Here is a 26,162-nt window from a genome sequence, read left to right as displayed (position 1 = left end):
ATACATTTTATTTTCTACTTCTTTCATCACTTTAATTTTATTAATTCAATTCTGTACAATTATTTAATTTATGTCATTCGGTTTATATTTTCTTTTTTTTTTTTCTGTATTCATTGGTTGTTATCTTGTTCTGTTCTTAGCCCTGATGAAGGCTAGAAATTTTGGCCGAAACGTTGGCACCTCCGTGTACAGCAAAGATTATTTCATTTTTATTTTTATTTTGTTCTATTATGAATATTTTTGTGTTTCAAATCTCATGATATCAAGACATTATTTTAAAATAAATTATTATTTCGTCATTGAATGATGTCTCCATGTTATCTATTGTTTTGTTAAATTTAATCTGAATCAAATTGTTAAATAAAATTGTATATTTAAAATATGGATTTTCGTTGAGACAAAATAACATTAAAATAGCCTATATGTACTTACGATAAAAAACCCCGATCTGTGCATCATCTCGTTACTATTAATGGTGCAACTCCGGATCGGTAGTGTACGGCGCCGGATGTAGTGTGGATCACCCTATTCAACTCTTGGCCATTTAGATGCAATTGCGGCCCCGAACGTCCAGAAAACGCATAAAACAGGAAACTATTTTCGTACCAAACATCTATGACCTACTTTTCTCAAGTTAACCCTCATATGTTATTTCGTCAGATGTTTTAAATATTTTGATTATGGTGACTTTAACGTGATTATCTTTGTAAATGAATCGTGTTGCTTAGCAAAGAAAAAGTATTGACACTAAAAAGATTGTATCCTCAGATATAATTGGTACAAGTGTCACTGTGAAACTCAAGATTTAAGTGAATACAATTTACAATATACAAACTGTGTGAAGAGTTGCTATTTCTGAGAGCAGAAAGAACCAGTATTCTTGGGATATCCTACTTATGACTAATAAGAGGTAACTTAATAATTTACTAATAGTAAATAAATGAAATTAGGGCAAAGCTTTGAGGTCCAAAATTGAGGAAATATTTGTTTCGAGTACTAATTTCATAAAGACGTTAAACCGAGTGAACAAACAAAAAACTGAATGCTCGAAGTGATCTTCCCAATTCTTGGATACCAATGTATCATGTGAATAAAGGGTGATGGAAACGGACTAAGGCCTTCAGAAAGAGGTGTAAGGACCAAGTTGTCCCCCCCTCATATTCCAGGTTCGATTAGTTTTTCTTTTCTTTTCTAGAAATATTTCTAATAGTGACCTAAAGTATTAGGAATAATACAAATTTGAGGATTTTAGTACACATACAAACATTTCCAAAGGAGAAGTTAAGAGATATGGACATCATGCTGGATCTACACGTTGGGAGATCCAAGAATTGTACAACTGCTTGGTGAACAAAGGAAGTAACAAACATAGGTATCTACACGCTTCTTTTGATCTTTTTTTAATTTTTTCGGCTATTATATTCGATTTATTCTATTTTCCTCATTAAAAGGGACAAAATAAAGATAGGCAAAATGAAAGGAAACGTAAACATGATAAATGTAGGTTGTAGATGACAAAAATTCATATAAATTGTACTGCATAACCTATAAATTCAACTTTCATTCTAGAATTTTTATCATAAACTTTATAATTTAATTATTTAGACATATTGTTGATTTGCTTTTCTTCAATTCATTATGTCTGCTTCGTTTTCCTAAAGCATATTTTATTGGTCAACTCGGATTGGATATTGTTTAAATTATTAATTCATTGGTTGGTCCTCCGAATAACATATTTTTGGGTTGGTTTAAAGTAGACAAAATTGTAATTCTTATATCTATTTATATATGTACATACTTTTTCTTTTGTAATCTTCATACCACTCGCCCAAATATTTTCAATTTTTTTTTTCATTTCATTTTATCATCGTATCAATAATGGAGTCTCTTTCTGACGATAAAATCGCCCGATACACTACTCTTAAAACTAAGCTTCAGAGCTTAGGCCCCAAAATCAAGGCCATAACAGAGCAAGGGCGGTTTATCAGAAATGATCCTTCCAAATTATTTTTATTTAAGGAAATCCCATTTTCATCTTGATTCCATAAAACTTATTTGATAAAATCATAGAACTTACAGTTACGGAAAGTAACTCATATTTCCCTTTCACAGATTTAAATCTACAGAAAAATGTTGAGCAGTAGTATTATGAAGCCTGTGCCATTTATGAAATGCACATGAACCCCACTCCACAAGGAATTTTAATAATTTGAATAATTTTAATCCACAAAGTTCGGTTCTCAATGAATCTCGTAATGTATGAGCTAGGGTTCCTCAAATTAATTTACCCTCTTTCGTTGGGAAACAAGAAGACTGGTCATTATTCAGGGACACATATCAGTCCTTGAAACATGAAGAGGTGTCCCTTTCTGTCATCAAATTTTTAGTCTCATGTCTAAAGGGCCAACCAATTGCTCTCATAAAAGAAATCGATTGCAAGAAATCCATTAAGAGCAAGCTTGGAAGCCTTTAAACGCAACATACAATGGCAAAAGGAGGCTTGCTAACTATTATCTGATTACAGTTTTAGAATTCACCCCCTTTAAAAATCGGCCATCTGCTGCAAATATAGAGCATTTACTCACCACAGTAGGGGAAAGTATCGACTCATTTCAACAAATGAAAATCCCTGATGCCGATGACTTTATATTATTATGTTTAGTGTTGAAGTGTCTGAATTCCTAAACTCGAAGATGTTTCGAGAAAAAACATTTCTCTACAGAATTCCCTAAATGTAAGGATCTGGTAGACTTTATACGCACACCTCGTTAACAACCTGGGGAAGCATCCAAGGATAAAGCGGTTCGAAAAGGTGCTAACTGTCTGTAATGCCAGCCACATATTGTATCCGATTCATAGCTGCCTCACCTGCAAAGTGTTTTTCACTTATCAAAAGTTGGGATGGGTGCCTTAATTGCATATCAGGAAAGCACACTACCCATAATTGTACATCACAGAGAAGATGCCAGGCATGTGCGACAGAGCACCACACCTTACACATCGATCTTGCCAAAGACGGAACACCTTAGACGCGGCACCAGCGAGCGAAGTCGTATTGAGAAGCAGTAGCAATGATGGGGAACTTTTAATGAGTTCTGCGATGATAGAAGTTAGGAATGCAAAAGGCTGCTTTGAGAAAGTTCGCGCAGTCCTTGACACTGGAAGTCAGCATTTCTTGGTCACCGAAAGCTGCGCTACAAGGCTGGGTTTAGACATGCATCAGTGCCATCATAAGGTATCTGTAATTGAACAGCAGTCTCTACTAGGGACTTTAGGAAAATCTAAATGCAGCATGTCATCATCGACAAGCTCAAAAGAGTTTGAAACTTCTCAAGCAAGATTGAACTTAAGCTCAATATCCCACTCCGAATCAATCAATCACACACCAACTCTTTTGTTTGCATCTCATATTACTCCTCCATCAAAACCAATGTCTCAATCAAAAAGTATATCAAGAAAAGGAAAAAATACGGTAGTGACTAATATGCCTTGTGGTATACCTCTTTTACTAGTGACTAATCATTACATAATGGGCCAAGGGGGAATTCCATATATTCAACAACCGATGTACTTTGAAGACCTTCAGTTAATGTTGCAACTAAGGCTTGCGTCACATATTAGCTCTGGATATTATGAAATGGGCTATCCAACTTCTACTAGACGAGAAAGAGTTCAATGTAATATGAATGAGAATCAATTTTCCAGAACTGACAACACTTCACCTGTCGAGGAATCAAGTATAAGTCAGAAGAGTGTACCTCAAACTCACCAGCTGCCTATGATAGCCATGATTCCAGGAATTTTCAGTATGGCGCTCCAACACTTTACCTGGTGGCTGCTGGAGGCACAACTAGAACTCAGGGTAATACTAGTATTGATGTTTACGTTAAAGTTCCTTATAACTTTTATGGAAATTATGGGATGTATAAAAACAACAAAGGAGCCAATATTGATAGTTCAGATTTCAAAACGTACAATTCATCAGGTCCCAACCCATTCATTACGTTTCTCTCCTAAACAAAAAATTAGTTGGTCTATCCCAGTCTTAAGCCATCCCAAAACTCTCCCTGAGATTAAAGAAAACTATCATAGAATCAGATATCCTCGACTGGAAAGATAAATTTATTCCTTACTCATGATCAGCACGTGTCACAGCTCCTATTCTACGCTCTGTAGATAGTTCTACAAAGCACAAACCTAGAAGGGAAGATCCGATAACCATAGTGGAATACATGCTCACTGGAAGAGTTCTATTGAAGCTTGGTCAGAAGCGCTTCAAATCTACTGATTGTCAACTCATTGACTCTGAAACACTACGACCACTTCAACCGTTCATTGACGGAGTAGGTTGTATCAGGGTGGGCGATAGTTTGCTCCTTTATTCATTGTCTCATGATACCAAGCATCCCTAATTACTTCCTAGAGGTCATGGACTAAAATCATTATTTATCTACCATGGAATATATTTCCATCTTTCACCTGGAATACTCAAGACCTTTTGGCTCCTCAACAGTCTGAAACTGATAGCATTGATTGTCTTACTCCGGGACATTTTCTGATTAGCAGACCACTCACCTCCAAAATCAGCACTCTCTAAGGTTGGAAACTCATTCAACAAAAGGTTCAGCATTTTTGGGCGCGTTGGCACATGGAATACCTCAACCAATTGCAACAAAGAAGGAAGTGGACCAAGAATTCGGAAAAAAAAGGCGGCGCGACCTATTTGGCGTGAAAGAGAGACAGTCCCTGATTATAAACAATGCGTGGATTGTCCACAGTGCAGTTTCCCTGCAGCGGCTCTGTTATCAGCAAATCATAAGCATCTGGTCAAGCCACATACATTAACTTCATTCCCCCATTTTGCGTACTACAAGAACATCTCCGCACTCATCAGGCAAGGCTAGATGTAGACATTTATGCATATTGCGCATGGTACATTTCTCAGTGGTATTCCTTCGTTCTTTATTACAAAAATAGTATGAGTATTATTAAGTTATATTCCTTTTTTTTTGTTATTAATACATAAAAATAATTTGTTTCATAATTTTTTTTTTTTTTCTAATTTCTTCCTTTATTATATATATTAATTTCTTTGTTCAATATAGCTATAAATATTTCTTTATTTAATTATTTATGTTGATTTGCTTTTCTTTGGTTCATTCTGTCTTCTTCGTTTGTTCGTTAGGTTTGTAAAATCTTAGATAGGTTTTTTCCTCACTGTGACTGCAACCGTTAGGTAGATTTACTCAGTCGCAGGCTGATATCTTGAAGATCAAGCAAGGCAAAGTAGCAAAGTTCTTGCTTCCTCTGTCTGTTTTACATTTGACAAATATCTGTTGAGGTGGTTCTCCAGCTAATATGAGGTTGAGGTATCTAATTACTAGATTATGAGTTTGGGACAGTTCTATAGTCCAGTTTAAATGTGTGAAACTGTAATATAGAGATAGTATTTAAAATAAATTTTCTTATAATTGTATTAAACAGCTGTTATACGTGGAACTAATCGGATACTTAACCATTATCCCGTCAACCATATGTTCTGTTGTGAGTATAACTTTGGCACCTTAAACTGATTCGTAATTATACAAATTTAGGCCAATCCTCAATTGAAAAACAATGGAAAAGAAGATCTACGGGGGAGTCGTTTTCTCTCTTGAGATAGTGAGTGAGTCGACAGGAGTGATCCAATTAATGCAAAAACAATTACAGAATTGTTTATAACCAACAAGACTGTAATGACTGGAAGATTGTTTATAACCAACAAGACTGGAATATTCATAAGTACCGAATGCTCACTTCGTTTCGTCGGTTTAGATAGGTGTTCGTGTAACGCAGTGTTGGTTATATAACTCTTCTTATATTAGCTTCAACTGGTCTCGATGAAATATTAGCTGCCCGTTTATATTCAATAGTTAGAAAAAAAAGACTAAGATGACATCGAGCTACAGGGAGTTTACGGCACATATTTTCTGGTTAACACTTGTTTTCACTCTATATGCATTCCAGCATATTTGTTTTAGGTAATGTATCATTAAGATTACAAGCCTGTTAGATGACGATGAGATGCAGCGAGGTTTACTTTTACTCTTTTTGCGAGCAGATCAAATAGAATGGTCAAGCTAGATGTTTGTGGCATATAAACTCTATAAAATTCTATTACCTTGTGGTGTTTTTTTTCCTTCCGTTACAAACATTATACCGCACTGTATGTGGACATTTTATTAACTATAGCGAGTAGGTTGGTCGATGTATATGTCACAAACTCACAAGAGGAGATCATAACACACATAACAAAAAAGCCATCCTTTATAGGATATTTAAAAGGCCGGACCCGCCCCATTAAGACCCCGCGGTCCTATACCGCTCTTGAAATAATTGCTTAAAACGGGAAGAGAAGACTTTTAAGATAGTTTTTTCAAGAAATATTTAAAAAGCGCCTGAAATTGGAAACGGCTTAAATTTCAAATGGTGTCTTTATACGATTAAACTAGATAAATCGGGAATGTTAACTGTATGAAACTGTTTCCATAGCGACTGTCACAGCGGTCCGGTAAGACATTTATATAATCGGATTAGGCCCGTCACTCGGCCCACATCTTGGTGCCGAACAGCATTCTATACGACACTGTCTTTCGGATCTGGTCGGCGGAATTTCCAACTAATCTGGTATGCTCCGATCTTCTGAAGAAACTCGAAAATGTTGTTGGAACTCAATAACGACTCACTCGAACAAACAGTTGCTTGGCGACATCATCGAATTTAAATTCTCACTCCCTACGGATTTATGATCTTCCAAATGACTTGGATAGTCCTTGCCTATCCATGTGTGACCTTTATACCCACTGAAACCTCCACCTTACATCTGTTATCCACCCTCCACGGGACCAGCGTTAAGCATTACACCATAGGAGAGGATTGGATGTGTGCCACCTTATTATGTTTGGCTCCCTTCTACTTCGCCTTTCCTTCTCTTCTTTCCTCAGATACATAAAGTTGACCCGTTACCCAGTACGTATGGAGAGTTGCATCAGACTGACCATAAAATACATACATTATTTTTGTTATTAGTTTAGCTTTTACATTTTTTGTTTTTTAAATCTTTTTTATTTCTTTGACTTTGTAGAGCATATGATTAAATGAAACATGGTTGTGTTGTGTCAGTGGTGTGGAATAACTCTACTCTTCTGCAAAGAAAAAGTGAAGCCAAAAATGCAACGCCTTTGGGGCTTAGCCTTGCATTGAGATTAAAAGGAATGTCCGCCATTGTAATCTAAACTGAAAAAGAAACCAGCCAGTGATTGGCTTGTATTCTTTCTTCCTTTACTCCTCTGCCGCAACTTTTTGGCTTCACTTCCTACCAGTTTACCCCACCTTCCTCCAAGTGTTATCATATAACATATAACACAATAGTGTTGCATATAGTTGTTATGAACAGCGCTATCAAGTTAATGAAATTAATTCAGAAAAGTTGGCGCCACTTTTGCTTGCACAGTTTATTTGATTAGTATCGAGTTATGATGAAATATAATGTTAGGACCACATCTATATCTATTAAAGTTTCAACCCTAAGTCAGTACTAGTTTAGATTATAGGTTCCTAAATATATTTTAACTGAGACCGTGCACCTTCTTCCGGGAAACCCTACAACTACAATACTTATTGCCTAAACCATCATTAAACATATTTAATTTATATTTTTCAGTCATTACTTAAATTAAAAGTAGTACAAAAGTGTTCAGCATTCCCAGACTAAAATATGTTTTTATAAAATTTTGTGTGGAGAAAAATGTAACTCAGGGATACATGTATGTCCATTTTTTGAAAACTCCTTTTTTGAATTCGGATATAAATAGAATGCATTGATAATTACTTAAAATAAAAAGTCTCACTCTGGCAACAATTGAGTTTCCTCCGACCCTGGAAGATTAAACAAGACTGGAGGTTTCAGTTGTTGCCATTTCAACCATCATGGAGGGTTATGAGAATGACTGGAGGTGGAGTTTTTTAGAGAATTTGAGAAGATATATATTTGTATATAAGCACTATTTTGAAGATTAATTTCGATCAAATAGAAAAAAAAAAACTTTAAAGCACATTGTTAGAAAAAATATTTATCAGGTGATTGAACGCTTTTGTAGGATTATAATAATTTCTCACCATAACCACAATTTCTATTCCATCCAACCGACTATAGTGATTTTATTTTTTTAAATATACAATTCCAAATCCGTTGTAATATTTCAAACATTTTATAGCAATGGCCAAAGAAAAAGAGAAACCCAAAGATATCCCAGGTTATATGAAATTTATCATCGGTGGTGGTGCTGGGTGAGTTGATTTCAAATATATTATTATTCATGGTCATTTATTTTTATTGATACTTTGTTTAATCACATTTAAACAACTGTTGCTTCTTCACTCAGGATGACAGGAACGCTATTCGTCCAACCATTGGATTTGGTCAAGAACCGAATGCAATTGAGTGGTGTTGGAACAGCCAAAAAAGAATACACGTCCAGCTTCGATGCTATCTCTAAAATATTTAGAACTGAAGGTCCTTTAGCGTTTTACAATGGTCTATCAGCCGGTCTCTTGAGGCAGGCTACATATTCTTCAACTAGATTGGGTGTTTATACATGGCTCTTTAGCTACATGTCAAGGTAGAGTACAATTTCTCACAACTATTTTTCAATGGACATAATATTATTTAATGTTATATATTTACAAAAACTAAAGCTCAGATTTTTCAGTGTTAGTAATGTGCAGATTATATAGCTATAGGTGTAATGCTGTAGGGCGTTTGGCTAATGATCCTGCTAGGACTCTACTTGCTCAGTATGTGGTGCACTCTCACACCTGGCAGTAGCTTGTCATCGAAAGGCAATTTGCTTGCAAATCGAAACATTCAGAGAAAGAATCTGGGTGAGGAGAAAATCGAAAAAACCTGTAAAAACTCTTCACTGTAAACACTATACTTCCTCTGAACAAAGTAACGCAAGTAGCGTGACCAGCTAGCAAGATTCTAAAGGATCAACGAAGGCAGAAGATAACTCAACTAGGAAGAAGAAAACAATACAACAAACAGACATGATGACCGAGTGAAGACCATGAAAGGGGTCAATCTGAGGAAGTTTCTCACCGGTTGGTCAGTGTGGCTAAATAGGTGTCTCTGGATTTCTGGGTCTCTTTCCTCCTTTCAGTGCATCTTAATGCAACAATCAAAACTGAAGAAACAGTGTTCTACTTACGGCGTTCCGATTGTTTTACTATTGGTATTTAGTATTTTTTTTTTGCTGTCTGTGATGATATACCAAGAAACATATCAATGGTAACGAATATATTACTGACGGTAAGTTCCCCCTAGCTTATGACTTGGACCTACTCATAGTACCAAGCTTTCTTTGTCTGAGTGTAAGGAAATCGAATAATCCATCCAGTCCTACCATGCGAGAAGAGAAAAGCCGTTCCCGGAAGTTCAGCGGATAGCAAAGGACCTAGAGAAGATACCGGATAAGAGGTAGAGAAATGCAAGGTTTTCTGTTTTTTTCGCCTTTCTTAGATTTTCCTGAAAAGACGAATCACTATTGTATTTGTATCAAATGATAATGTTATTTTCCTACTGATACCAAAAGGGTTCCGTCATTTATCAACTTCTACCAGAAGGGTTCCATCTTTTTCTATTTTTACCAAAAGGGTTCCGCCATTTTCTACTTCTACTAAAAGGGAACTACTAGCCTAAGCCTAAAGCAATGCATTGAAAGCAGTACCCATCACCAGCAACAAAGGATTTAGAAGACTGCAGAAGCTTGATAGCTAATGACCTTGTTATTGATAAAATCAGAGATACACTTACAAGAAGATCTAAGAAGAATAGGGAAAAATAATTTATTTGACAATAAATCATGGTGTCCAAATATAGTTGGTTGTTGTAACACACTGCATGCTAAGCAGTCATACAAAATATAATATAAACACTAACCTAAAGGATAAACAAGAAACGAAATTTAAAAAGGTACAATGAAGATGGCTATAGCATGTAAACTAAAGTGCTCTATGGCAGGGTAGATTGTATCACCTCTTGATAAGTTTAAAAAAGTCAAAATTATAAGTTACTTGGTCCCTCACCTGAATTTAGATGGTTAAACTGATATGTAAAAAAGTCCAAGCAGCTGCAAGAATCATTAACAATACTCAAAAGAAATTATATAAAAAAAAAAAAAAATGAACGGGTTTCCTTGGAAACAACATACTTCAAATCTATGTTTATTCATATATTATCTGTTCCACTTATTTTATTTTTGCAACTATTTAAATATTTACTTTCCATCCAGCTAAATATGAAGGCTATATTAAGATACTCGCGTTCAGATGGCTTGCACCCTAAAAAAAACATCGAGACATTCATATTGACCTCGAATCTAATGTCATAAAAAAATCTTTAGTTTGATCTATCACATGAATTTAATGATTTTTTTTTTTTTGGGGGGGGGGAGGTATATTTCTCTATCCCATCGATCTCTGATCCTTATGGTTATAATTATCTAGGTGCTCGTGTGACCTAGGCTACTGAACAGAATGGGTTTTGTCAGAAGAATCAAAGCGAATTACAACATACAACTGACTACAACACGAGACCATCTTGTTTAGAACTGTTTCTAAAAATAAAAGAGCTGGGTTCGACAAAAGCTGGGTAAGGCCATGTGCGGCGTGTCTCATGGACCCTATCCAGCTTTAGGACCATAAGGCACATGATGTGCCAATATTGTAGTCACTCCATACTAATCGAACATATTTTAAATTCAAATCTACGTGAATCTGTCGGGTTTCTTACCATGTGTTGAGATGATACTTGCAAAGGCTTCATGTACTAGTTGTGACCCCATTACGGAGCCTTGAATATCTAAAAACAGGGAGGATGATGATTCAGGATGCCAACTTACCATAGTTTGTTGCCATAACTCTCCAAAGTAATCCTTCTACTCGTTCACTGGTGATAATACCATACAATTGTTAATCTTCTTCCTTGGATTGAGGATCCCAGTTCGAAAAATACCGGAACATCGGATGTATCTGAAGGAGCAGTGTGGGTCTGGCTGGAACAAAGTTGTCGCTTCCCTCATACGTACATCAAAAACATAGAACATTTTTGAGTTCAATACTCAGATACGTAGCTAAATTTTCTTTTAAGTGTTTACATATGCTAGAATACAATATGGAAAGTTGGTTGATTTGGGAAAGCATTAATTTAAGAAATTATAAAGAAAGCTAATGATTTTAAAAAGAGAAACTTTTTTTGCGGTACATGCGGAAAGTATATAATACCGAGGCGTAGCTGATAATTTTTGAGCCATACTAACTGATTGGAAATGAGAAATCGTTCATTACCGTGGAAAAGAACCAGCCGGAAGATAAAGCCTTTGCATGTCTTGTTGACAAAACTTGTTTCGATGCTGTATTTTGGAGGCTTGAAGGGAAAAAAAAAATGGTGGTAACAAATACGCCGTAATTATATAGATATATTCTTATAGGTTACTTTAGCTAAAACAAGTAAATATTTTCAATGGCATCTTACTTGTAGGTTTCTAAAGCAGACAACACTGTGGGCACTCACGTGCCTTCGATTATTTTAGTATAAAAATATTTACATAATTATATGAAGGAAAGAAAAACTTATTGAAAACCCAAAATTGAGCTTGGTAAATTATAAGTAATATCATAATTTTTTTTTCAGTCCCGACGGCACCCCACCAACATTCTTAAAAAAAACGTTAATGGGCTGCTTAGCTGGTCTTTGTGGTGCGTTCGTCGGCACTCCTGCAGAAGTGGCACTCATCCGAATGACGGCAGATGGTAAATTACCACCTGAAGAGAGGAGAAATTATGCTAATGTATTCTCAGCGCTGGGTCGAATAACGAGGGAGGAAGGTATCCTCACTTTGTGGAGAGGTGTCATGCCGACCATGGGCAGAGCTGTTGTCGTCAATGCGGTCCAACTCGCCACCTATTCGCAAGCCAAAGAAATGTTTATGAAAACAGGTTATTTTAATGAAGGAATATTTTTGCATTTCTGCAGTAGCATGCTGTCCGGTTTTTTTACAACAATAGCTTCATTGCCCCTTGATATTGCTAAAACCAGGTAAGAAGATTATTTCGATAAGAATTCTATTTTATTAATGCTAAATTGTAGATATAAAGGTCGGCGACACAGGAGGCAAGTTTTTTATTCAACTTATGCCTAGCCAGTACATGCATTATTGTTTAGTGTTTTTATAATGTTGTTATATGTAGTATTTGTATGATGTTGCTCTGCTAGAACAGGAATAGCGGATCTCATCATTTCGACAACCTAATGATGGCTAAAAAAATAGGTATCATATGGTTCTAAAACAATTCAATATCAAGAAAAATGCATAGTTTGCGCTCTTGCGGCAACTAAAGAAACGTCCTTTGCCATTGCCCCGTTGTACCCTTCCCCTCCCCCCCCCCAGATGAAGATATTCGAAACTCTTAAAGTCGTAACAGTTTTAAGCAGATCAGATTATTTTATTACATCAATTTCTTAGAAATTTATAATATTTATTGGCACTACACTGCCTACCAGAACCTGGGTCGTTCTTCTTCTACTCTCTCCTGTCTCTGGGAACCATCAGACTCTTTTTTTAAAGTTTCTTCCACTACATCTAGCCACCTCTACACTGCTCTTCACCTACTACGACTGTCTTCCAGTAAGCGATTGTGGCTTGATGTTAACTATAAGTAAAATCCAAGGAAGGATGATATCCTTCTATCTTAAAAATTAGTTCTACTGTCTTATTTACTTCTATACATTTATTGGTTAGAACCATAGAATATAAATACTGGTTTTTACTATTTCTTATAGAATTTATTTGGTTCATTTTAGATCAAATAAAGTTTATTTATAGTCTGAGAAAGTATGAGAACATAAGAGTATGGAACAAATCGGATGAAGAAATATTAAAGTCACTCATTAGTTCGACATCATCCTTGATTTTGATTACATTCTTGCTAAATCCATGCTCTTTTTCTTACCTCATCTAATTCTTGATCATAAAATATAACTTATTTTAGTCATTATGCTTGCAATTTTTAAAACTGAATTATTGTCATCCCTTCTTCATAATTTCAGATTTTTAGGTATTATAATTTTGTAGAAAATTTTGATCATGGGTTAAATCTTGAAGATGGTGGTTAAATCCTCTGAATGGTATACCATATTAATGTCAATTTTTCAGCGTTATATAAAATATGAGTAACATTACAACATGCTGATTACAAATTAATAATTATTGTGATTTTTTATTTTCCTTTTTATTGTCTCTATGAAGCTAATCAGGGGCTTATCTATGATATAACTTAATACAATATACAAATTATAAAAATATAATTTTGTTAGTATATTTTTATAATTTATAAAAGTTTTATTAAAATCACAAACAAATTCTTTTGCATTTTAATAGTATAATTTCACTTATACTTTTACAATAGAGGTAAATGTTTTCTATGATGTTAACTTTCTGTTTTCATTCATTCATATCATAGTCCGCACCCTCCAAGATTACTTCTTACCAGTTCAGGTATAATTTTATGATTTTAACTTTACATTGTTTAGTATAATTTTCAATCATATATATTTATAATTTATGTGTTATATTTAGTTTTGCCATTTATGAATCCTTGATAAAAATTACTTTTGCTCTTATGTTTCTCCTCTTTTGTAAATATTGGAAATACATAATGATGATGATGATCAGTTTTACATTTTTAGCCATATAAATGGGGTTTAAAGTTATAGACCTATATTCATTCGTTCATATGGAAATACATTCAGAGATTTACTATCACTATTTTTTTTTATTACTTCCTTGTTTTAATGCCCATGGAGTAGACCATATTAGAAGTATTGCCTGTTTTATAACAATGCCTGTTTTATTTATGTTTCAAACCCCCATCATCTTGTAGAAATTAATTTTTATTAATTATCAAAATTTTACTGAAAAATTGTTGCTGCCAATGTGAAATGTACAGAATTATATTTTTCTTAATTTTGTTTTTCTGATATACTCTATACCTCCCTCCATCTCTATTTCAATAATCAATACTCATTGGCTATTTTTTAAAATAATTTTTTTTTTTTTTAGAATTCAGAATATGAAAATGCATGAAGGAAAACCTGAATATAGAGGCACTTTTGATGTTATATATAAATTGACAAAAAACGAAGGGATATTTGCACTGTGGAAAGGTTTCACCCCATATTTTGCTCGAATAGGCCCTCATACAGTATTGACATTTATCTTTTTGGAACAATACACTAATTTATACAAAAAATACTTTATGAAAGAAAACTGAAGAGCCGATGATGAAGGGTTTGATGGATGTTTTAACCAACATATGTTTTAACAAAAGAGGCTAACATAATATTAAAAAAATTTTAAACTCAATAAAAAGAATTTTTAATAAAAATATAATAAAATCCTAGTTGTAAATGATTTTTTAGATCTATACAATGATTTTAATAATTTAGTTATTTAATTTTTATAAAAAATATTCATAATAATGTAAATACATTGTCATGGAATATGTTCAAATAGCTGTTTTAACTATTCAAATGTGCACTTATCCGGAATCGACTCATTAATGTTTATAATCATTATCAAGTTTAATGTTTATAAATTGTACAAAATGCTTTTTCTAAATAAATTCAGTTAAATTTTAATTTGACTTGAATATTTTTTTAATTTTTAGGCGATTCTGTAATTCAGTTAAGTATCAAATCATATGACTATAGCACAATAGTATGTAAAATAGAGAGTTATAATTACCAAAGTGTAATTAGTGTCAGGAAAATTCTGTTGTATAAGGGGTAATATTCCAAAATATTATAGTAAATATTGTACATTTCATCTTTATGCAATAAAAATATGTTTAAAAAAATTAAATTGAAGTTAAATGTAATTTAATGTCTAAGCCGTTTGGTAAAGTCATGTCAAATTTCTTTTATTAATCAAGATGATGGTTGGAAACTCTTCAAATATACAAAAAGTTTCTAATAAATCTATATTTATGTGTAGATAAATCAAAATATAAAACTCATAAGTATTTATAATCTTAAAATTTTTTCTTGAGACTGGTAATTTTTTAATAAATAATTCAAAACACTATCCAATTATAGTCTCAAAACTTTTATTTCTTTTACACGTCCAACGTTTCGGCCAATTCGGCCATCTTCAGGGACAATCTCAATACCACTATGAAAACATATAATTTAACCACTCTAAAAACTTCATTCAGGCTATTCTGCACAGGTCAAAACATTTATATCTAATTAGTCAATTATCCATTAAAAGCCACAGTCAAAATTATTAAATAATTTAGAATTAAATATAAGTATTCAGCCTTATTTAATATATTTATTTTGTACTGTATTTGCTGGAAATCATATTTTAATATATATATATATATATACACATATCTTACCTAATTAGGCTATTATTCTTAATTAACATTTATGCTATTTCTGTTTCCATTTTGAACGAGTTCTTTTATTGCATTTTCTCTTCCCAAAATTTGTGATAATAAGTGAATAATTTTCTCATATTAATGTAAACTTAATTTAATCTCCCCCCATAAAAATAAACTATGAAGTACCTTAAAAGTCCCGAGCTTGGTTGAAATAAAATTTCCCCCAATAAATCCCAAATATAATTCAACCAATTATAAAGGTTGGCTCTCCCTTTTATCGGAGTCAGTTTTTAAAAAAACCTCAACCTATGCTCGGGCAAATACGGTATTACCGATTTGTATTTTTATATATTCTTTTCCCATTATTCTTACCATATTCATGAGATTTTATTTAATGTATTTTATTTTCCAAATTGTTACCTTTAATTTTTTCTTTTTTAACTAGGTTATTACTATCATATTTACATTTGTGTAGGCTTTATTTTTTCTGATGTGCCAAGAATTGACAATTGTATAATCAGTGTTGAAACAATCATTGAACCAATTCTATTACCTGCTAAAAATATTATACCGAACTATAAAATAGATGATAAAGAACTCTTAAGTACCTAGAGCCGGTAGGTTATTACTATCATATTTACATTTGTGTAGGCTTTATTTTTTCTGATGTGCCAAGAATCGACAATAGTATAATCAGTGTTGAAACAATCATTGAACCAATTCTATTCCCTGCTAAAAATATTATACCGAACTATAAAATAGATGATAAAAGAACTCTTGAGTACCTAGAGCCGGTTTAATTTTTCATTTTAGTTTTTGTATTTCCTATTATTTTTGTATATTATAATTGTAGATACTCTTATAAAATATGCTAATAAAATCCTTGATTCAGAACAAAACAGAAACATGTTGATCAGAAAAGTAATTATAGATAGAAGATAGATCCCCTTACATACAACCGGTTCACATAATTCAGTTTCAGATAAGACAAGAAGTACATAAAGAACATAATGAACCTCAGTAAGACAAGACCTGCTTGAATTGTAGTAAAATGATAATTTCCTATTAATGTGATCCCTTATATTCTGTAATAAAAGGCAAAAATCTTCGATAAATTAGATGAACATATCATAATATATTTATAAATGTATTACATGAATCGTGTAGCCCTTGATTAGGAATGAATAATATATTTATTGTGACTTGAATGAAATCAAGCAATTTACAATTATTTTTGGATAACTGGGGCCTTCTCTTCTATGGGCGTCAACTTATTAAACTCTTCTTCTTCAAGCTCTTCCTCAATCTGGTAGAGATGAATAGCAGCTGCAACATTCTTGTACCTGATAGCAATATTCAGAGGAGTATGCCCATAGATGTTCTGGGCAAATATGTTTGCACCTTTCCTTAACAAGAGATCAATGCACTTTATGTAACCTGTCTGTGCTGCTTTGTGAAGGGCGGTGTCCAACTTGATGTTATCCGTAGCCTTCACATCTGCTCCAGCCTTGATAAGAAAATTGACATTCTTCAACTCCTTATACTTGTTACAAGAGAGGACTGCAAGTGAGAGGATGGGCATGCTCGACTTGGTCCTGAAGTTGGGATCTGCTCCTCCTTCCAGCAAGTGTCTTACCAATGCTGCACTGTGACGGGCTATCAATGCTAGTGACAATGGTGTTTGATCAAAGCAGTCCACCACGTTCATCTGTAGGTGTAATCTTATTGGTAGCCTACTGTCAAGTCATTCTAGGATTATAAATAAAATACTTCTCAAATCAGAGTTAATGATCACCAGCAAATTTTAAAGATCCGAATGTGCTGGTGATGAGTGGACAGAAAATGAATCCCACAAATATTAGCTGTAATAAGTTAGTTTTGTTTTTCTTTCTCACCAGTAAATGTTATGAACACAAAAATTTAAAAGATTCATAGCATTTAAATATTTACAAATAACAAAGCAAGCTATATTATAGAGCATCCTTTTCTGTTAAGACAGATAGGTAACCACAGCTCTTCGTGTCCTATTTAGTGTAGAGAAGTGTTAAAACAAATAAACAAAAACATTAAACAATGTACTTATTTCTTATACCAAACAAAGAGAAGATTTTTATATAAAAACAGGACAAAGTGTTTAACTCATAGAAGCCTAACAAATCTTAGTCATTGCTTTAAAATAGGTGTGAAAATGTTATTGTTGAAAATATAAGTTTATCGAACTTTAGCAATACATTCCATCATACTAAACATGAAAGGATTAAATATAGATTTAATTATTTTTAACCTTCTTTAATCTATTTAAATTATTATTTAATTATTCTGTGGAACTACAGCTTATTAAGCCATGGCCTGCTGTCTAAGCTTGTGCCACATCAGATACTGTGCCAACACTCTCCAATTTCTTATTCTCAGCAGTATTCTGGCATCCTGTGACACATAGTCCTCACATCTGAGTTTTGGCCATCCTCTACCTCTTGCTCGGTGGAGGTTTCATTCTAGGATTCGTCTTAGGGTATCATCTAAATTGATCCAGCCAGGAGGAGATGTTCGATTTTTATAAGTCTGATAATGTAAACTTCCCGACATAGCTCATGTATTTCCATGCTTTTCTGTTAGCTCCAATGGTCACCAACCTTGACCAAACCACATATTCTTCAAAGGATCTTTCTCTCTAAGATTAGGATTTCTCCTTTATATTCTCAGAGAAAGATACATGAGAACAGAATGGATCAGCATTTTGTAATATTCACATTCTTCTCATAATAAACTGGCTGATGACATCTTTCTGAAGCCCAAAATAACTCCTAGTAACACTGATCTCAAGTGAAACACTACATTTTTGAGCTAACAATAGACAATAGGTTTGTAAACTGGTCAAACTCCTGAAACTTGAAGGAACCAAACTCTATCAATCCTTAAACAGGATCTGTTATCTCCGTACCACAAGTACGCTTGTACTTAATCTTCCTTTCATTAATTGTTGGGCCTATTTCATGAACGGCTTGCATGTCGAAAAAAGCTTTTTATAATGTGAAAAGAAATCTAGCAAAAATATCTATACCATCTGTGTATGCTAGTAACTATCCTCAGTTATTACCATGTATTCCTAATTGTCTTCGAATGTTTCCTTCAAACTCTATAGATTGTTCATAGAGAGTATTCATTATTCGCTAATGATTGGAATACTTGTATTATTTATTTGATTTTTCATAATGAGTAATCGATAATCTAAGGTTTGTTATATAAGGTAAGGCATTTGTCAACATCACTGAGAGACATTATAGAGCACTCTCAATAATTTTTTTTTATTTTTAGTCTTGCAGAAATAAAGAAATGGAGTAATTAAAGTCATATATCCACCGTAGGTTGAGAATAAATCAGAGAACAGAGAGAATCAATTCAGAACGGGGAAAGGAATGCAGAAAATAAAGTCCATTTAACTCTCCAACCTACCTAAATCCAGTAAGATCAAGCAACATAGCCACCCTTATAATTTTATATCACATACCTTGTTGGATTATTAGTAATTTAATTTTGATTATTTTTCATTTATTAAAATTTTAGTTACACTTGTATATAAACACCTTTTTTTTCATTTATACTTTTTCATCTTTGCCATATATAGTTCACTTACTAGTACTACTAAAGCATAATTATGTTTTAAAAATGACAGATCAAACATAAGTTATATCTCATTCTTTGGAAATGTTACAGATAGCCTGTGTTTATAAATAACACATGATGGTGTGCATCCTCGATCAATTCTGGGACACAGGACACATAAAACTTCAGGGTCAAAGAGTAAGTTTTTTGTTTTGTTTTTTATTTCATTTATTTAATATTTGCTAACATATATGAGCTGTTTACAGTGTTAAATATTAGTTAACTTAAAGTGTAATACAATATTTTTACCCAAGCTCCCAGATATGATTCAATTCAAGCAGTAACAATAATAGAGACCCTACTCTATTATTGTTACTGCTTGAATTGAATCAGGGTATAATCTACAACTGAACATATGTTTTGCTGAAGAATAAATTAATACCCTTTCATTATTTTATATTTTATATTCCTTCTTCATTAGGGCATCAGAACAACACCAATCTCTCTCACAAAAAAAAAAAGTTTAAATTCTTCATTTTCTAATATTCAAAGGCTGAACCTCAAATATAAAAAGTTGTTAAAACCTAATATAAGTTATTTTTTTATTTCTTACTTCTTCAGCTCAACTTCACTCTGATTCAAAAGATTTAAAAATGTAATGAACCCCGGATCACTTTATGAAGACTTTTGTTAAAGAAAATCCATAGAAGCAGAACTGGTATGTGGCAATGTTGATGCAAGGATCTAATCATGGTTGGGGTTAGTGCTGTGATAGAGATAAAGTATGAAGTCTTTGATTGTAAAGTCGCTATGATTAATTCACCTATTAAGGAATGCGGTAAGAATTTATCCTGGATGATTATCAGGCTGAAATCTTTAGCATCACAAAGGTCTGGAAAATCTTAACACAAACCTTATTGATAGGCAACTTCTACTTGAGTTGTCCTCCCAATGCTTCCCAGGCTATCCTTGTGGAAATGAAAAAGCAAACATGAAAGAATATCATGCCAAATAGTAAGATGTTGCCATTTACTTTATCAGCCCAGCACATCATAGCTGCCTTTAAAGCAGAGACAGGAGAATAATACAAAGAAAGAGTAAAGAGTTTACTTAACTACTAAATCCTTTTTACGAAAATGACTGCAGATCTTCCTAAAAAAGGAGCTATTCCCAACTTAAGATTATAAACAGGACTCAGTTACCTGCTGGCACACCTAAAGATGATGTTCATAAAATATAGCAGTATCTGTCCAATATATGAGGCATTGGTTGGTCAAATGGTCTGAGGCTAAACCTCCATGCCTTGTGGGAACTTGGAGGTGGAAAAAGGAGTAGACTGACTGGTAACCACATGAAAGTATTAGTATTATTTAGCTCACATAAGAAACATTAATATTCCATTAACCAAAAATACAAAATTGCATTAGGCTACTAAGAAAACAAATGACAGCATAATTACATGACTAGCATGATAAAAATATATGTATTTATCTCTTATTTAAGATGTTCAGCTATACAATAAAATTTCCCTGCATTGTATTGTACTGTGTAGCTCCTAGCTCATATCCAATTTTAATTTACAGTGGACTCTTGCTTGATCGGACCACTCTATAATACGAATCACCTCTTTTAAAAAAAAATTAAGATTTGATTTTATGTATGTAGTACATATATACAAACATTTAATGAAACTGTATTATCAACACCTCATGTGCTGAGGCTTGAAAAATCTAGTTAAAAATACCAAATAGTTTTATTTAAAATAAAATATAAGCTAGGTATTAAAATTTGGAAACATATTGATTCTCAAAATTTATTTATCAGTGGACATAGTTAACCTTTTCATTAAATTAATCTTCAGTGTGAAATCGTATTGGTGATAAATTGATTTGTTATTTATGAAGTGACCTGTTTTTCCTGTTCAATAATCAGAATTTTTAAAAAATCTGAACCCCCTTTATAATTATTTCCGTTTAGCAAAAGTCCACAGTACTTCATTAGAAAATTTCTAATTAAGTATGGCAGGGATTTTATTAATAAAACATTTATAATTAAAGCTTTAATAATTTTAACAACTTAAAAATTGGGGGCATAAACAAATAATGAATTAAAGGTAAAATTAATAAATACAATGTTGAGGAGTGGGACAAGGGAGATAGAGAGAGTGACTCCCCTTAGTATGGAACCCCCTCTAGTGATTTATAAAACATTATGGAAAAAAGTGTGGGACATTGAGAAATTTAACAAAGATTTTGGGAGTGATTTTATTCTCTACTCTATCATTATTTAAAGCAGAGGTAAACTCAGTTTAATAAAGGTCTAGAATTTGGTTTTCTATTGTTAGAATGAATTCATAAAGGTTTATCAATTACCGTATCAGCCTAATCTAAATTTCTAAGCCCTACTTCTTAACTATCACAGTAGACCTTACATTAGCATGGTAATCAATCAGTATGATAGTTGCTTTGACCCTGCCAAAGAAAGCTGCAATATGTAGCGGAGTTCTTTCAAAGGTATGCGGTTTGTTTGGATCAGCCCCTGCTGCCAGCAACATTTCCATAACCTACAAAGAATAAATATAAAAAAACTAATATAACAATGAACTCGAAATGATTATTACTAGATCTCTCATCAACAGTTCCTAACTGTAAAATTCCAATTTAAATAGTCTCAATGACTCATATTATTATTTCCTTATTTGATACCCAATTTCAATTGTCAATATGTACAATGATGCTAAGTATGACAAGTTATAAATCAAATCTATGTAATACCTTCAACTGTAACCATTAAACTTAGCACCCATTAGCAATTCCCAATTCATATAAGTTTGGTTTTAGTGGCACAGCACATTTCAACAGTTTGGTTTGTACCAGTGGTTTTCAACTTGTAGGTCTAGGGACCACTAAGCCAGATATTGAACTAAGTATGAACCACCCTCACTCCTGACTTTGGATAAAAGAGTTCCACTGTGCATTCTGAGGTACTTTTATAGTGTATTTATATACTGAAACCTAGAACGATTCAGAAAATAGGTGTTCCAGCACACTCCTACAACCCATCCCTAAAACTTGTGGACCTACCCCTGATGAGCCACCACTGGTTTTGTATTCTACATAAAAGCTCAGATTATCTGATGTTAATTGGTAAAAAAGTTATAGTAGATGTGTATGAATGCATTCATGCATTTAACTCCACAACCAATTTTTTTGCAACTGAAAATCGCTAATTGCTTGGTAGAATACTCACCTATTAATATGGACTTAACTCAGTGACACCCATCTAATAATATACCATCTATTATTAATAAAGATGTTATTATTTGATTAATTTTTGTAAATATTAATTCTCTTAGATTGATATATTCCAATTCCAATTCCTGATTCAACTTTCAAAAATACCCGGGCCTCTTTAGTTTGTGTTAGACTCCTTTCTCCCTTGATTTCCTTATAACATTCCTATGAAAGATAGTCCCTAAACCCTAAAAAGCATAAAATTTGTTCTTTCTCAGACCTAGCAACTGGCACATTTAATATATATTAGTCTAGTAGAGATTACACTTTGGCTTACACAAGGTGGAGCAAAATTGATTTTCAGATATGCTGTATGTTTTGAAAAGGTTGTGTATAAATAGCTCTTGCACCTAATACAGAGGTGAGGCATTTCTACATCAGAAATCCTCGACAATGCATTTTCATTAGGGAGTAAGATATGCTGGATAGGAGGTGAAATAACTGGATGAAAGGCGAGTTTTACAGATATTCGCCATAAATCCTCACAGGAGGGAAACTTCACCCCATAAAGTACTGGCTCACGGTTGTGATGGAGTTGGCAAGTCCAATGGAAGTGGAGTTTCCACTCTGTAAGGTGTTCGGTTATGGAAGAGAAGGGTTAGCCAGTTCTATTCACTGTATTCACTTTAGGTGTTGGTGAAAGGACAGAGATAATAGAAAACAGGAGAGTTCCAGAAAAGGCAGAGTAGAATAATAACAATATGAAAAATAAGAAGAGGAAGTTGAGTATGGCAGCAGCCAAGATTCAGGCCATGCCCATAAGAGGCTCCACGGACAGGGCTCATCCTATTCCACTGGATATTCAAGGAGAGAGGGTTAGACTGGGTGAGAAAGTGACATATCTTGGTGTGAGGATAAGGAGAAGATTTGATGCCACTTCTCACCTGGTGTATCTAAAGGACAGGGTGACCCTGTCACTCAATGGATTAAGCAGAATAGGGGGTGCGTTTTGGGGCCTCAGGTACCTCGCAAAGATGACCATATATAAAGGTGTGATCTTGGGTATTCCGAGGTACGCATCCCCTGCGTGGTGCCGAAACCTCACGCAGGCACAGAACAGGAGACTGGCCACCATACAGAGATTGGCTCTGCTGAGGGTCACGGAGACATACAGAACGGTGTCACATGAGGGGGTGCAAGTGCTGGCCAGAGCGATGCCCCTGGACCTCAATGTGAAGTAAAGAGGCAGGGACTGGTAGCGCTACCGGAGGATCTCCGAGAGAGGATTGGCGAGACTCCAAACTTATGGAAGAAAATGCTACAGGAGGATTCAATAGAGGAGTGGTATTGACAGTGATTAGCAAGCCAGGAGGCGCTACTCTGAGAAAATTCTTCCCTACCGTACTTTCTAGAAGTTGAACTTTGAAGGTTAAGTGGGTCCTCCCGGACTATTGGGTCTCACAGATCCTAACAGGACACGGGGGGTTTCAGGGAAAGCTGCAGAGCTGTGGGAAGAATATCGACCCCCGGATTCCCACGTGCGGAGTTCCTGAAACTGCAGAACACGTAGTAGTAGATTGCTCCGCCATGGAAGGACACCGAGCCAGGCTGTCGAGAAAGACCGGTATTTTCGCCTTCGTCGAGTCGGATTCGACGGTCCCCGTTTCCCCGGTTTAAGGAAGAAGAAAATTATCTCTTTTTCAGGGAGTTCATTTACGGGTGGAAGGAGGTGGTGGGCCCCACTCATTTCACAATGGGAAGGGCTTGGCCATCCGACATCGGCGTGCCACTGGAAGAAAAGGAAGCTGACCCAAACTGAGGACGGAAGGGCTGGACCAGGCTAGCATACTGCAGAAGGCAACCGGACGGGTGCAGCCCCATCAGTAAGGCGCTCAACGAGCTGGGCTCCACCACAGTTAAAATTGTTTCCAATAATAATTAAAATGGACCCCCCCCCTAATATTATAATTGTATAATAATAATTTTGTAAAATAAAAAAAAAAATATGAATTTTTGGGAGTGGCATGCGCAAACCCCAGCGGACTACACCACTGCTGCCGCACCCCGTATGCCAGAAATGGCAAGGGAGGGAGATTAAAAAAAAAAAAAAGAAGAAAAATAACACAACAGTAATAATAATAATAATAATAACTTATTTAAATAATAAGCACTAGAACATACTGATCCAATTACAGTTCATTACCTCCGAGAGGTGGATCTCTAAAGGGAATACTGACACTTTGACTAGTCAGATTTATATTAGACATCCTTCTAGGCTTAAAAAGGCCATCCAGAGATGTTATGTGTGAGACGTTAGTTTTTAGTAGATCAGAAGATTCTATTAAAATCTTAATTGATCCCTATAATACATTTATGAATAATACAATATATGGCATTGTTATTACATTTGTAACATCGAAGTTCCTATATTTCATTATAGGACGTTTGTCTAATCTAAATAGGGGTTACGTCATAACTGCTAGGTCGCGCCATGTCGGCTCTAAGTATCTATTGTATTAGTGTATGATTTTATTTTTTTAATATTTGAAAATGTTTATGGCTAGCTAATCCATCTATTACTTGTAACAATTGGATTATTTTTAATTTGACTTAGAATCTTTATCTTATCTTATATTATCTTCAGTTAACACAGTCATTAATTCCAGTATTTTATAATCGATAAATACAAATAATTAGTCGAGATTAACAGATAAACAATTGAAAATCTTGTGTATCAGTTATGAAATAATTGGAGACATGAGTGGAGTTAAGGTGTTAAGGTTCTATTATAAACATGGTCGTACTCAGCGAGGTGCGAGGGGGTGAGGGAGTACCTGGTTTGAAGTGAAACATGGTATGTGCAGTAGATAACATGTTTTACAGTATCTTCATCATTTTACCTGCTTTACAAAAATAGATTTTTAATCTTCAAGAATGTAATAACTTGACGAAATATACACACAAATTATGATTTGGAATCAACTTACAAATATTTTGGTTTATTCCGTAGAATACAAATATGTGCAAAGGTGAACATGGTATTTGCTAGTTACCATATTTTACACCCACTAGGTCTGTCATGATAGTATCTACTGTCGTAGCAGCATTGTCGCACAAGATCTTGCGTGATAGTTGAAAAAGTTCAAATTACTGTCAGATACCTTGTTTCACTACTGAGTGCCTCAAACATTATAAAACATGGTATGCATCTCCAAGTAATCCTCCTCTATTATTTGTTTTTATGTCCACAAAACAAATGTTATGAGAATCAGCTAGTAAAAGTTTTATTATTCAATACACTCAAAATAATTGGGTGATATACTTTTTATTGGAGCTAAGAACCAAATATTATTCTCATAACTTAACAATCTATTTCCCTCATGTTTTACGACCGAGCGCCTTAGCTCAATGCATATTAGACTTAAAGACAAAAAATCCGCTTCAAAAACAGCCACAAATCTATTGTTGTCAAGGTTACGCGTTATTTAAATGGAAATCTTGACTTGTCAAACGATTCTTAATATAAGCTACGATTTGCTAAATATTTTTATTTGATTAGTATTAAGTTTAAAAATAATTTCCCTTAGGCATCTCGCATGTCACCTGTTGGGTTAGAGTAGTGGTTACCAGCCCATAGAATAAGCGGACAACTAAGCTCGATAGATTCAAGCGCGGCCCACGTCTACTAACATGGGGTAAGGGATAGTCTTCCTCGGAAAATATTTAACAACAAGATAGCTTAAAAGTGCATTTTGAGTCTTCTATTGCGCATTTACTGGTCAAAATCTTTCAGCTATATCTAGAAGATTATACCAGGTCATTCAAAAAGTCCTGTCGTTTTTT

At 34.2% G+C, this 26,162-nt stretch overlaps 2 protein-coding genes and 1 long non-coding RNA gene across 13 annotated transcripts in view; 1 reads left to right on the top strand and 2 right to left on the bottom strand.

Moving 5' to 3' along the window:
* LOC106679776 (uncharacterized) overlaps positions 1-10,227 on the bottom strand; it is a 14,836-nt gene extending 4,609 nt beyond the window's left edge. The window contains exon 1 of one of the 2 annotated variants that reach the window (XR_010843501.1): positions 10,126-10,227. This is a non-coding gene — a long non-coding RNA (uncharacterized lncRNA). Of the gene's footprint in view, positions 1-432; positions 601-10,125 lie in introns of those variants that run through there. The other variant, XR_001343027.3, reaches the window with a different exon arrangement.
* Positions 700-21,518, top strand: LOC106679772 (mitochondrial 2-oxoglutarate/malate carrier protein). 9 transcript variants are annotated; one of them, XR_010843500.1, is made up of 7 exons: positions 5,167-5,665; positions 8,256-8,328; positions 8,424-8,660; positions 11,732-12,136; positions 18,799-18,945; positions 19,198-19,284; positions 19,708-21,518. XR_010843500.1 is itself a non-coding variant. In XM_014419107.2 (6 exons), exons 3-6 carry the CDS (start codon positions 8,258-8,260, stop codon positions 14,368-14,370), a joined length of 924 nt encoding a protein of 307 aa, XP_014274593.1. In that variant the 5' UTR covers positions 700-1,166; positions 1,276-1,372; positions 8,256-8,257; the 3' UTR covers positions 14,371-14,510. The 9 variants fall into 9 exon arrangements, 7 of the variants coding, with proteins under 7 accessions (XP_014274593.1, XP_014274590.1, XP_014274595.1 ...); XM_014419107.2 differs by lacking the exons at positions 5,167-5,665; positions 18,799-18,945; positions 19,198-19,284; positions 19,708-21,518 and adding exons at positions 700-1,166; positions 1,276-1,372; positions 14,160-14,510; XM_014419104.2 differs by lacking the exons at positions 5,167-5,665; positions 18,799-18,945; positions 19,198-19,284; positions 19,708-21,518 and adding exons at positions 700-1,166; positions 1,253-1,372; positions 14,160-14,510.
* LOC106679773 (ankyrin-3) overlaps positions 16,614-26,162 on the bottom strand; it is a 19,998-nt gene continuing 10,449 nt past the window's right edge. For both annotated transcript variants that reach the window (XM_014419110.3, XM_014419111.3), the window contains 2 exons: positions 21,518-21,649; positions 16,614-17,191 (listed from right to left, as the gene is read on the bottom strand). In XM_014419110.3, the coding sequence (XP_014274596.1) occupies positions 16,712-17,191; positions 21,518-21,649 (612 nt within the window). In that variant the 3' untranslated portion in view covers positions 16,614-16,711. The remainder of the gene's footprint in view (positions 17,192-21,517; positions 21,650-26,162) is intronic.

The sequence above is a fragment of the Halyomorpha halys genome, unplaced genomic scaffold (assembly GCF_000696795.3).
Source record: "Halyomorpha halys isolate HHAL.00 unplaced genomic scaffold, Hhal_1.1 Scaffold218.1, whole genome shotgun sequence".
In the NCBI taxonomy this organism is placed as follows: domain Eukaryota; kingdom Metazoa; phylum Arthropoda; class Insecta; order Hemiptera; family Pentatomidae; genus Halyomorpha; species Halyomorpha halys.
The sequence above is the reverse complement of the archived record's forward strand: the minus strand, read 5'-3'. Positions and strand labels throughout refer to the sequence as shown.